Below are 13,614 nucleotides of genomic sequence, written 5' to 3' on the forward strand. Positions count from 1 at the left end.
TTGCTTGCAGCTTTGTGGCATTAGTGTGAAAATCTTTGAAATCATTAAGTCCTACAAACTGATAGAAATACTCCCACCCTGTCATAATATTCTTAGAGGACAAATGCCTTAAACATCTGTCCCTTAACCAGTTGGCCCTCAAATTTGTACACCTCAGGTGTCTATTACTGACTTTTTAATCAAATATATAAAGCTAAATGCAAAAAGTGGAATCTTGAAGAAAGATTAAATAAGTGATATTTGAAACGATGTTTTTCCCACTTACCCTTCCCCAAATAAATGATTAGCCTTTATTTATGTATGTACTGAATCTTGTGTTGGTTTTCCTTTCAGAAGTCAGACCTCCTTGGTCATCAAGCTGTTTTATGAACATTGAGCATGAGCACTGTTTCAGTTTTCTGGGATTTCCCTGATACTCAGTTTTATTAAAAGTGACCAGCAACAGACCAGGGAATTGCCTCGCGGAAGTGTAAACTATCCAGGTCTGCTAATTGCAGTTATTCTCAGAAATATTACTCTATTGCTAATGGATTGTAATATTCCTTATTAACCATATGAGAAAAGAACATCATCCCATTTCTTTCCAAATACTGAAAGGAGCCTCTGTTGAGGACTACTTTTTCCACTTTGGTAATTACCTTCACTATGCAGTGAACTAAGGGAGGTTTTTAACCAGAATTGGTTCTCATCTCAGTTGTGGTTCTGTGGACATCTAATAAGGTCTTGTGAAAGGACATCCAATTTTTTATTCCACTTTTTTTTTCCTCATTTATCTCCCAGACAGTTTCACCAGCAGTGTTCCTTAGGATTATGAAATATACCTTTTGGAAGAAGAGGTTTTGGGTGTCTATAGATGACTAACTACCAACTACTAATTATATAATTAGGAATTGCTTCTCAGTATTGAGTATAATCAGGTCATGCTCATTGGTCTGTAGGCTTCCACTAATTTGAAATCCAGCAATTAAACACTTTTTTTTTTCCACTGGGCACTGAAATCCAAAATAGTTTTGTTTTCTTTTGGATGCAATGTCTTTTATGTAAAAAAAAAAATCATTTTTTAAAATTTCTTATGAAATTCTGTTAGTTGCTGCAAGGTCCCCATGGTATAATGCTCAAAGTCTTCCTGTGTAGCTTACAAGTCCCTCCCAACTGTATGTTTTTATTTTTCTGGATACTAAAAATGGTTGGTAGACCAATGTTTGGTGAGGCGTTGGCACAGGTTGCCCAGAGAAGCTGTGGATTCCCCATCCCCAGAGGTGTTCAAGACCGGGTTAGATGAGGCCCTGATCAACCTGATCTAGTGGGTGGCATCGCTGCCTATGGCAGGGGCTTGGAACTAGGTGATCTTTAAGGTCCCTTCCAACCCGAGCTGTTCTGTGATTTTATGGCCATCACCAGGACTGCATATATGCATTCAAAAGTCTATCTTTCTGATCTATAAGCAAGTCTGAATCATGTCAGCTGTATGTGCTGACTTGGATCCACCAAAATCTCTCTGCTTTTAGAAGCATTTGACAAAGGTATTGTTTTTGAAACACTTCATCTACCTCTGTTATTTTCCAGGGTCTACTACAGAAGTGCTGTTTCCACCTCTGCCTTAAGCCCTCACCTGTCTTCTTTGATTATTTTCTTATGTGCTGGATGTGTCTGTAGTACATATTCGTTCTTTTAAGTAACAAGGGACTGCAGGCAGTATTATACTACTGAATAATATACTTATAGTTTATTGGAATTTTTTAATCTAAATAATATATATACTAGCAGGAGCACATAAGATACATTAAATATGCTGCTTATTTATAAAATATGAATATTAGATATTCAACTCTTCTATTTCATTTCAGAAACATATGTTTACTATTAAGGTCTTGAAGATGACAAACACTACACAGCACTTGCATAAGCAAACTTAAAAGTAAAATTATTCTTCCCAGTCTAGAAAAGTTGGTCTGAATCACCTCTTTTTCCTATAAATCTGCCTTTAACTAAAGGGGATCTTTCTTTCCAAGGGTCTAATTAACAACTGCCAGCAAAGTTGTCTACTTTAAAGAAATATTGCTTGTTTTTATAGGTTATAGTCTACAGCCTGTAAGTATTTATTAATATTGTGGTTTTCTATACATTGTCAAGTTTTTTAAATATGTAAACTCTCAGGAAGTGGGGTTCAGTGTTGGCAGTTTGTTTATATGGGATAGTTGAGGCCTCTGAATGGAGCTGTGGGAAGGCAGACTGACCCAGAGCTTCATTCCATTTCCCCTCTGAGAAACTCCACCAAAACCTTTTTTTATATATGCATAAAAATTCTCTTAGAGAATTTTATCCACTTTAGTTCAAATCTCAGGCATTTACTTTGATTACTTGATGAGCAGCAAAGACTTGATGAGCAAAAAAAGGCGTCCAGTCTGGTTTTCTTTGGCATAAAAAATATTTGTAAGCAGGAGCAAATAGAATGGGCAATTTTAGTACACTTTTTCAAACGTTTTTGCCACTTTGCATTTTTTTCCCCAGAGTTTGAGGAGGCTTTTCCCCATATACTTAGCTGTGCATGGCAAAACATGGCAGCCATTCATAGTTTCAAGTATTGAGAGGCTTCTCAAATGTGTGGTAGTAGACTCATACTTCCCTGGACAGGGTACAAGCTTGCCCAGAACATCTGCTGCTCTTACTCTGATTATTCAGTGGAAATCTCAAAATTGAGAATCATCGCCAAGGCATGAGGTTTTCACTGCTGCAGAGCACATCAAAAAGTACAATTTATTAAGAGTTTAGCAGAAAGCATGTTCTAATTACTGTTGGCACTTTTTAAAAAAATAATTAAGGCTCACTTATCACATGGTCACGCATTGTTTGTTTTTAGGCAGTCACTAAGTAATGCACACATGTATGAGTAGTACTTACAAGCAAATTTAAAATAAAAAGTATATTATAATATTTAAGCATACTGAACATTCTCCAAATATTAAGGGATCTGGTGAGAACCCACATATTAAAGCTGCTAATATTCTTTTAAATAAGAAATTATTTCTAAAGCAGCAAGTCTTTGAAATTCATCGTAGAGAAAGCCAGAGGCTAGAGAAGTACTTTTTGTTTTTTGTCATGAATTTTCATTCTGGTCTAGCTGGGTCGCAGGCTGTCAGAAAATCCTGGCATTTCCTTTCTGTTTGCTTTCCTCAGGAAAAGCTTGGCAGCCTCCCAAAACAACAACTGAATAAGAACATTCTGAACAGCTCAATACAATTATTAAAATCCTGCTACCCAACCAGCTGCAGCACACATGGCACTGAGAATGGGATCTGATAGAGCAAGGACATGAATGGCAAGAGAAGAAAGGGCAGAGCAAGCTCCCAGACACATTCCCTCCATAATGCCAAGGATTTTCTGCTCTGCGTTATCTGCCTCTCTGTAGGACCTCTGCCCACTGCTGTTCACAGTGACGGAAAACAGCTTGCTCATTAAATACCAGAAGTGGTTTACTTATTTATGGGATCATTGCAAGAAGGACGGAAAGTGTTAAAACTGAGCATTGTGAGTGCTTGTTGCTTCAACCAGGCTTGGCAGTTCTCTTTGCAGATATAAGTAAATCTTTTTTTTTTTTTTTTTTTTTTTTTTTTTTTCAAATTTTGGTAAATCTTTTCCTGTCTGTGCTGTGGCAATCACTGGGCAGCTGCTGTTTCTCCACAGAGTCTTCTAGCTCTTTCCTTTCTTCCAAGGGTTAGGCTTATAAATGCTTCTTGGAAAGCCCCCAGGAAGAATCCTCCGACTATCCCCTTCCTCTCCCTGACTTGCAGAAACTCGAGACTGCCTGCATAGAGGTCAGCTTCAGAGAAATCATCACCTCTGCTGCCGGCTGCAGTGAGGTAGCGCCTCCTTAATTCGGTCAGATCAAACTGTCTTTTTACTAATCCGTCAGCCAGAATAACAACTACCAAACCCATAGATACAGATCACATTTATAGAATTGATGCAGCTCACTCCCATATGTTTTGCAAGATACCTATAAATTTAGTCGTGCGTGAATTCAAAGTGACAGCACTGAAGGTGTCATTTTAAGACACTACATGGTATGTGACAAGCTAGCTCAGCCTGCGATAGCTCTCTGAAAGGTAGTGCAGAAGGCTATTATACATTCACTTTTCAGCGAAAACAGTATTATCTTCACTTCAGATAATTTTTCTTCTCTGTTATCTTTATTTTCATTTGTAGAAGAGCTAATCCTGACCTTCTCATCCTCCTAGAGACATGCTAAGCAGCACAGAAGTTACCAAAGTGAGCAAAAGGTAGAACTGTCAGGTGATTAGAAGATGGCACATTGCGAAGATTGGATCTTCCCAGCGTATTTCAAAGTTAAATCATGTCGTTTTTCAGAGCTGCTGTTACCATTTCCATATCATTCTTTGCTGCCAGCATCAGAGCATATTTTTCCTCATTACTGATTGCTAGAAAGTTCCCCACCACACAGCTTTCTGACATGTTTCTTGGGCAGAACAGATTAGGCTTTGCCGTGAGGGCTAGTCAGTTAAGCACAATTAAACTATTATACACTGCTTTATTCCACTGTTCATAATTTCGGGAGAATAATTTCCATTGGTTTCCCATGTTATATTGCAGGACATTTGTAGACTTTTTTGGTTTTCCTTCCTACACAGTGTTTCTTTTCCTGCTGTTTTTATTCACACAAGTTTTCAGTCATGTTGAGCATACCTAACATCCTTTTACAGAGAGTTGTTGTGGTTATTGAAGACTGCTGACGTGCATGTTGAAGTTAATTTTTATTCCATTTAAGCATAGTTTTCACTTCAAAATACTTTTGCTGTGTAGGCAGCACATGACACAATAAGCTGGGGCTGGATGATCAGAACAGAAGATGCACTCAGCTCTGAGCTGTGTACTTTGCAGGTCTTCAGAACTGATGGCACAAATGTGATTTTGGAGTAGCAGGAGGAAAAGAGGATAGTGAGGGCTAGGAGGGCTTGCTCTGTGGTTTGCATAGCTGCTTGTTGGAGTGAAGTGCCAGACTTCAGCCTACAGTTCATTAAATTACATTTAAAGAAGGTAATAATGGAAGTACATTTCGCAGTACACAGTATGGTTATGGTCTATTGCTCCCTGAATGCAGAGCCAAATTAAATAAATCAAATATGGTCTCAAACAGCCAATTTTCATGATAAGCCACTACAAGTAATGACATTAATTTCATGGAAGTTGCATAAGTATAAATCACCTATTTGTTCCATTATATTGCCACAGTAATTGTAGGACAGTGGGTCATACTCAGATGTTTGTTTATTAGTTGTATGTACGCTCCTGTTTACAGAGGAGGGCTTCTCCCATTATACTCTGCTTCAACACTTAATCTCAAGACTTCTGATCTGCTACATCTGCGATGTGAGATCTCAGCAGTTCTGCCAGCCCAAAGGTGACCTGGGATATTCAGGTGCAAGTCACAGTGGCTTGAAAGTACGCTTTGCAGTGGAAGAATGTGTTGTGCAAACCATTTCAGAGCTGTGTTAAATTTTGAAAATTAATATGAAATTATTGTCTTAGGAGCACTCTGGTTTGAACAACAGTGACAGAAAGTGTGCACATCAGGAGATCGACTGCATACTGCTAACAAGAATTGCAGCAAGCATAAACTGGACCTGTCTTATGGACTCCCAACAAAGCATGATAATTTGTAACAGACATATTTTACAGCTTACTACTGGGAAGGCTGTCTGTAGTGGTCACAAGATTTGTCTCTTTTTCTTTTATGGCACCCAAAACCCGTGCAATCAGTTTGCACACTGTCTCGTGTTCCTAGCAGCAAGGTGTACACTAGTGTATCTTCCTTCTGCACTGTGTTGCAAGGGTTGCTGGCTGCCTTCTCTCTGAGAAAGGCCAGATTCAGGCAGCACCATGCCTGTGCCACAGGGAGATTCTCCCTAATACAGAGAACTGTAAAAAGAAATTTAAATGGAGTACCAGGGAGAAGGCTGACAAAAATAGAGTTAACGTTTCTATCTGAAACATTAGTTCTTTGGTCCTGGGGTGAGGAAAGGTGGTGGTGTTCAAAAGCACTGCACAGATTTTTGTCGCAGGATGTAAACCCAAAGTAAGCCTCCTGGAAGTTACAAGAAATCAATATTCTTGCAGTGTAGGTAGGTCCTTAGCATTATTCCCTAATAGGTTATTGATATCATGGTAGGTGTCTCCAGTAAAGCCTGACCTAAGAAAGCAGCTGCATTAGAGGATTCCTCTTGTTTACCGTTTGTGGGAAAGGAGGTGTTAAATGACACACTCTGCGAGATACTAAGCAAAGAATGGTAATTAGTGCTTGTAAAAGGAGTAAAGGTACTGGGATAATGGAACTGTCAGTAGCATAGACCTAAAGATCACTAGCAGTAAAAGACCTTTAATTACATCTATGCTTTAATGTCAATACACACGCATAAAAAGGGTTGATTTTGATGTCCTAAAATTAAAAAATTGAAAGGTTTTTCTTACCAAATTTCTTATCAAAAATGGGAGAAAAACTTCTCGTTGTTCTTTATTCATAGTCTCTGTTTTGTTTCTTTAAGCCTTATAACAGAGTTCATAATTATTATCAAATATGGCAAGATTTGCTTGCATTTTGACAAGGACAGAAATTGAGATCTTAGTCATCGAACTGCAGACTTGGTAATTTGGGAGGAACCTCAGGAGGTCTTCAGTCCAACCTCCTGCTTCAAGCAGAGCCAGTGTTAGGACCTGACCAGGTTGATCAGGGCTTTATCCTGGTAGGTCTTGAAAACCTCCAAGGACAGAGACTACAGAAGCACTATGAGCAACCTGCTCCAGTGCTGGACTTTCTGCATGGGGATAAGGATTTTTCCCTGTATCAGGTCAGAACTGTTCTTGTTTCATTTTGACCGTTGTCTTTTGTCCTGTCACAACTGTGAAGAACCTGGCTGCATCTTCTTGAGACACTCCCTTGTAGGTGCTGGGGACTGCTGTAAGGTGCCCTGAAACCACCTTTGCTCCAGACTGAACAAGCCCAGCTCCTTCAGGCTCTCCTCACAGGGCAAGTCCTCCAGCCCTGATTATCTTGATGGTCCTCCTCTGGCCATTTTTCTGCCTGTAATTAAATATTTCTAAAATGTTAATGTATGAAGCTCTGCTTTTCTACTGCAAGACATGTTCTTGGTTTCAAGACAGTACTGAGGAAAATATAATATGGCATTGCTGGTGCCTTTATTTAAGTTGATAAAACTATCAGCTTTATTAGAAGTAATGTTGTGTTTATTGATTTCAGCAGATTTTCTTCATCTGTAAGGATGCCACAACATCCAAAATATAACCTTAAAAAACATTCACCACTTTGAAAAAGAGTTGGAAGATAATAAGAAGAGATCAGTGGTAACAACCTAAGATGATTTAAATTTAATTTGGGGGGAAGAAAAGTAGTATAAAAATTGTTTTCTGCACTGGCTTCACCTTTAATTGGTCATTGAAATGTTTGTTTTTTTCTATCTAATTTCAAGTCAGGTGGCAGTACTCCACTTTTGCTGTGCATAATATCAGCGTGTCTGCTCTGCCAACTATTCTCTCATCCCTGAAAATGTGAAATGTTTAATTATTCCCGAGGGCCATTTGTGATCAGGGTGATGATCAGTTTCCTACATTTGGCAAGTTCTCCCAGAAATCTGGCGCTTTCAGCTGAAAACTGCTGCACCTATCCAGTATCCCCTGCATGGTTGGATGGCTTTTGCATGTCCTTATAAAAGTATTGATGCTTGTTTTTGCAGAGAGCCCTGCCTTTTGGAAAACAAATATGTTTTGGAAAGAAAATTGCAGCTTATAAGGAAGCCTGGAAGTGTACTGTAAGGCACTGAAGTGTTCTGTCTTGGGGGATTTTCTTAACACAGGATAGTGCTCTTATGCCCAAAAGAAACAGAATTTGTGGCATAGCCAGTTTTCTGAGCTCTTTGCTGCTCTTTGAATTCTATCCCTTGTCCTTTTCCTTGCTGGATTTCATTGTTACCTGGCTTCCTCTTGTAAGTATCAGTGTGGAAATTCGTTCTGCAATTTCAGAAACAAATGTATAACACTGTAGTGACATCTTTTCTTACAAAGTTATGCAGCAAATAAGTAATCCTGCAGCTGATATTAGAGCTTTAAGTAAAGGTATTTTCACATTACAGAATACCTATTTTGGAGGAACTGCCTAGTCTTGGTATTCTTAATCAAAACTTGGGACTCTGAATTGGGTTTCTCTTTATCCAAGCTCAGTACTCCCTTGTGCTTCAAAGTTGGCAAATATACCCAAGGAATTAAAAATTAAGGGAAGTTTAGTACACTTAAAAGCCTGAATATTCTGATATTTATGGGATCCACTCTCTCTGCATCAAAATATGTAGTTTATGACCAAATATCTAGTTTGACTTATAGAAATCTACACACAGAAATAACCTTATCTCTGTAAATTACTGCTTTTACTTATCAGTGTATGTTGATACATGACGCAAATTTAGCACTCTTCTTTCCTTCAGCAATTTAGCCTACTAAACATTAGTGTTGACAGGATTAATTGTGTTGCTAAAAGTGAATGGGCAGACTAACAAGGGTATACTTCACGAGTAACCTTTGATTTCCAGGGAATGGAAAAACAAATGTCCAGCTGGTTGTCAAATCACAAACATGGCTTTGCAAATGTCCTTAAATCTGTTGAGGATTATTGAGTTAGCACAAACTTCAGGTTTCAAAGTGTAATGCCTATTCAAACTTTGGAACTGAAACCTGCTTTTTCTCACAATAATAGTTTGGTACTTCATAGAATTAAGTTTAAAATTTCAAAGTTAAAAGGGTTAAGACCTGTTCTACTAGTGAAGACAAAGCGGGGTGCTCTGTTCATTTCTAAGGTTTGGTGTATCTGCATATCTTCAACAGCAGTGATTGTTTTCACTAGTAGTGCACAGCCAGCACTCTCATACCTGCTTATTTTTTCAATTCATCTCTCCCTTCCTAAGACAAATATGGCCATTCTAGTCAGCTTTGGTTTCAATTTGTATTACTCATTCTAGCTGGTTTTTTTGTTTGTTTATATGTTTTCTGTATGCTTCCAGTATAATAGTCTTTGTAACCACAGATGCTGCAAATTAGCATCGTAGATATCTGCCATAGGAAAGTGTTAGAAGGATTTTTGAAGTTTGTACTGTAGATTTTAAATATTTCATGTATTTATGTCAGTTTACACTACTTACTCAGGATTTATCCCATAATTTAAATACATTCTTTAATATAACGATCTAAAAGATCTGAAGAAAAGGAAAGATTAAGAAGAAATTGAGGAGATCAGAGGGAGGGGGACACAGATAATGAAACAAACCTATTTGGGAACAGACTTTCTTCTTTGATCTTTTTACCTAGCACACTTGATCTACATTGGCATACTTCTGTTTGGATGTAAGAGAAACAAGACAGATGAATAAATAGGGTTGCCATGTTCAGTTAACTTTGTGTATCTGAGTCAAGACCAAGCAGAAGTGATGAGTCAAAATAAACTTCTGTGGTTTTCATTCTTTCCTTTCAAATGTAGATGAAAAAATAATTTGTACTGTTAAAAAACAGTTGTTTGTGTGTTGTGTTTTTTTTTAATTATTTATTTTCCCAAAAAGTCACTTAAAAAAGTGAGGTAATACATAGGGCATTTGAAAGAATTCAGTTATTTCATGCTATTCAGTTCCTCTCTGACTGGTGGATTTGTAACGAGTCTTTTTACTGCCAGGTGACATGTTATTGTAAGCCAACTCCTTTCATTTTTATTGCTTCAGGAGCTGTCTTTACTTTCTTAATGACATTGTTATTTTATTTTTTATTCTTGGTCAGCTCCCATTTGTATTTCTAGTGTTCTAAGCATATATTTGCCATAAGTGAATCTTCTGGTTCTGAGCAAGCACATTCGAAAAGACAATTCAGATGACTGACTGGAGACACAGCATTTACCTCTGTGTGTGCAACATCCTTTACCAAATTTTGTGCGTAAGATAAATGTTTCAGTTCCAGAATAAGATGAGTGATTGTAACTTTACAATTACACCATTATGGTTTAAGTATATGTTCAAGTACGGAAAATTTAAGGATGAGTGAAATTGGTAAAGCAAGCTCACTATCAAGCCTACTCTTATACCTGCGATAGGCTTTATTTGATTTGAATTTGCACCTGAAAAGTTTCACTGGGACTTTTTGTGAAGACTCTAATGGGTAAGAATAGTATTTTTAAAAGTTGCACAGGCACCTGTTCTCCCACTGTTATTTCCTCTATTTCAATATTACTTCATTCCAAATTGCTAATGATAAGTAAATTGTCTATCATCTCCAAAATGCGATTAGCAGGACATTGCTTTTCCCAGTCAGAAATACCTGCATTTTTCCCCTAGGTTGAATGGCTGGTGTTCAGCACTCTAATCTTCCTGAACCAACCTCTCACCAGCTGAGGAAGTTTTGTCCCAGTGAGTGTGCTGAGTCAGTATGGGTGCTGAAGTCTTCATCAACTCCCCCACCTTTTCAATGTCTGCTTATTGACTCCTTCAAACTCCCAAATTATTAGTTTTAGGGAAAACTGTGAAGACAAAGAACAGCATTTAGATTAGGTTGAACAACCGCCTTGTACAAAAACAGTGTTATCTGAATTTTCTATTATGCAGTTACACTGCAGTTGGCTCCATTTTTTTCACTGTATTGCTTCCCATTCCCTTCTGTTCCACTGGCTTTCCTTTTCCCTATAACACCCATTCCTGAACTCACACACAATACAACAATTTGCCAGAGTTTGCAGTTTGTAATGACTGTCGTATAGGCAGTCACCTGACCTCTCAAAAAGAAGATCCAGTGCTCTTGAGAAGCCTTCTGGGTTAAGTGGTACCCCACAGAAAATATTAGAACTTTCTGATGCATGAATAGCATTGGTATGTTAGCTGCAAAGTGCAAACTTCAGTGAAGAGTTTCAAATGTGTGTTTATACAACACAGTAATTTTTGTCTTTTCTTTTTTTCAGGTCATTGCCATAGTTATGGATATGTTTACAGATGTGGATATTTTTAGAGAAATTGTAGAAGCATCTACAAGAGGGATTGCAGTGTATCTCCTGCTTGATGAGTCAAACTTCAGTCACTTTCTGAAAATGACGGAGAAACAAGGCTGTCAGGTTCAGAGGCTCAGGGTAAGACTTCTTGTGTTCCTGTGCTTGAACATTTGCTAGTCATTCTTCTGCAACCCAAAGAAAAGACACTATTATTCAAAACCTCATTATCAAATACTGCTATATCAAATTAACTATGAAGTATAATCTGGTAAGCTCTCAGCAGAAACTTCTCTACAAATGTTATTCTCTTTAGAAAAGCTTTTATCTTTTTCGTGTGCCAAAACAAGAATATTTGATAGAGTTGCATAATTTTTCCATATTATTTATAAAATATTTTTCCATTATTATCTCCTTAGGCATACTACAGGTTTCAAAAACTTTGCTTCCTATTGCTTTATGTTAAATTAACCTGCAAATAAAATCATAAAGCTTATGCAATTTGTTTGGAATAATAAATGGTATACTTCATTTCATGATCTTTTTGTTAAATGTGATTACTATTAAAATGCATTAAAAGGACTGGGATTCTGTTTTAGTTTCTGTTTAGAAAGCACTTCTTATTATGTCCGTCTACAGCATACAGTATGAGTAGGCTTACTTTTATACATTACATATGTAATTTTGCCTTATGAGAAAGATAATTAAGAGAGGACTGATGTTTACATTTTTCACCCAATGTCCTGCACCACCCTCCTATATTAGGGAATAGAATGCTAACCATATGCTGCACTGACCTGACATAAATGCTTCATAAATACTTCTAGGTTTACTGTCATTGTAGATAGCTCTGAAAATGTTCCAAGCACAGTACCAGAGTTTCTCTGTAAAGCCTTAAACTCTTCCTTGGCTGAACTTCCATATAGCTCTATTTGCAATTCCTTGTTTCTTAACTAGTTGGGCCATGTTTACTCCTGGTAAAAATATCTCAGAAGCTCTTCTTACAAGCATGCATTTTAAGAACCCAGTCTGAAAAACAGATGGAAGTAGTGTTTTTGTGAGGATAAAGAAGGCTTTTTTCTTAAAGTTTTGGAACAAACCTGTATTTTATACAAAGTTTTGCTCTGGAGTGTTGACTTAGGCCCTTAAAAGTATCACCACACCACTTCCCATACTCGTTTCTGGTATGGGGGATTTGAGCATGTGGGATTGCCCTCTGGTGGCCTAATACACAAAGCTATGGGAATTTTTGAAAAGAAAATGTCACAAATATTGTGGGTCTGTAGACCTTGGTAGTAATTGCCCTCATAAAGTCAGCATTTGGCAATAGTTCCATACACTGGAACGTCAGACAGCATTGTTTCCTAATTACTTGGGTTAACTTTGCCATAAATGTTGCTAAAAACAGCGTACATTTCTTTTTAATGGCATGAGTTTTATCCTGCCAATGTAAAACAAATTAGGAGCATTTTTTTCAAGCTCTGTCTTGAAAAATGTGGTAATATGCATTTTCAAACTGATTCTGTATAATATGTATCTATAGCTGTTTCTAACTCTTGGGGTTGATTTGGAGGTTTTCTTTTTACTATGGTTTTATAGACCTACAGACATTTACACTGTAGTTGAAAGAACTCACATTACATACATTAGACTGAATTTGGTATGGATTTGGTATAGATTAGTGTGGGTTGGAGAGGTTTGGATTTGGCCTCTTTAGTGACATTATGTTTTATATGTTTCTGTCCTGTAACAATGGGAGAAACATTTTTAGGCTGAAAGGTTTACTTGGAATGCTTCAAGGTTTATCAGAAAATGAAAAATGTATGCCAAAGAGCTAAACGGTAATCCTGTTGTGTGCTGGGTTTCCAGTTCAGCTTGTAGTAAAACTCTTCAGGCTCCTCATCCAGGTGCTACTCCCAGTGACTGTTGCTCTAAAAATAAAAGCTTACTACTCTCACAGTAATTATCCTGTGTCTTTCTTCAGGATGAAGGGAAGCCACTGGTGACTGTGAAAGAGCAGTCAATACTTTGGCAAGGTTTCTGTCTCTTTTTTTCATTGCCTCAGTGCTTCATTGCCTTTTTGTGCTTTTGGCCCTCCTCTTCTATTCAGTGAAAGCAAGAAGAGGACAGATGTAAGGATATATTTCTTTTTCCTCAAGATGTAGCAACAGCAGCACTGGCCTTGTTATTCTCTGGCATGATTTGGTTCAGTCTTGAGTATGGCAGACATTCTTCATCCTGTGCACTCATGGGGAGGAGTTACTCTCAAGCTTTTATGACTTAGTCAATATACTCACTGGCTCTTTATCTCTTCCTTTGAATCAGTAAAAAATGAAATGCTGGCATGAGAGAGACTGTATTTTTGAATTCAGATTCACAATTCAGTAGTCTTCTATATGGAAAAAAGAGGATTTATTTGTAAATAAATCTACATTAAATGTCTCATATGTAGTGCAAATCCATACCAGGGCATGTTTCCATCTTTTTTTGAAAGAGTATATACTGAAGGTATTGATAGACTATGTATTATGTGACTACGATGTGAATTCCATACAGAAGAATATGACACCTTGAAT

At 37.6% G+C, this 13,614-nt stretch overlaps 1 protein-coding gene across 1 annotated transcript in view; it reads left to right on the forward strand.

Annotated features, from left to right (window-relative positions):
* The window catches only part of FAM83B (family with sequence similarity 83 member B), a 54,949-nt gene that overhangs the window by 25,517 nt on the left and 15,818 nt on the right, over positions 1–13,614 (forward strand). Inside the window, exon 3 of the mRNA XM_040553048.1 lies at positions 11,015–11,179. Within this exon, the coding sequence (XP_040408982.1) occupies positions 11,015–11,179 (165 nt within the window). The remainder of the gene's footprint in view (positions 1–11,014; positions 11,180–13,614) is intronic.

The sequence above is a fragment of the Cygnus olor genome, chromosome 3 (genome assembly GCF_009769625.2).
Source record: "Cygnus olor isolate bCygOlo1 chromosome 3, bCygOlo1.pri.v2, whole genome shotgun sequence".
Classification (NCBI taxonomy): domain Eukaryota; kingdom Metazoa; phylum Chordata; class Aves; order Anseriformes; family Anatidae; genus Cygnus; species Cygnus olor.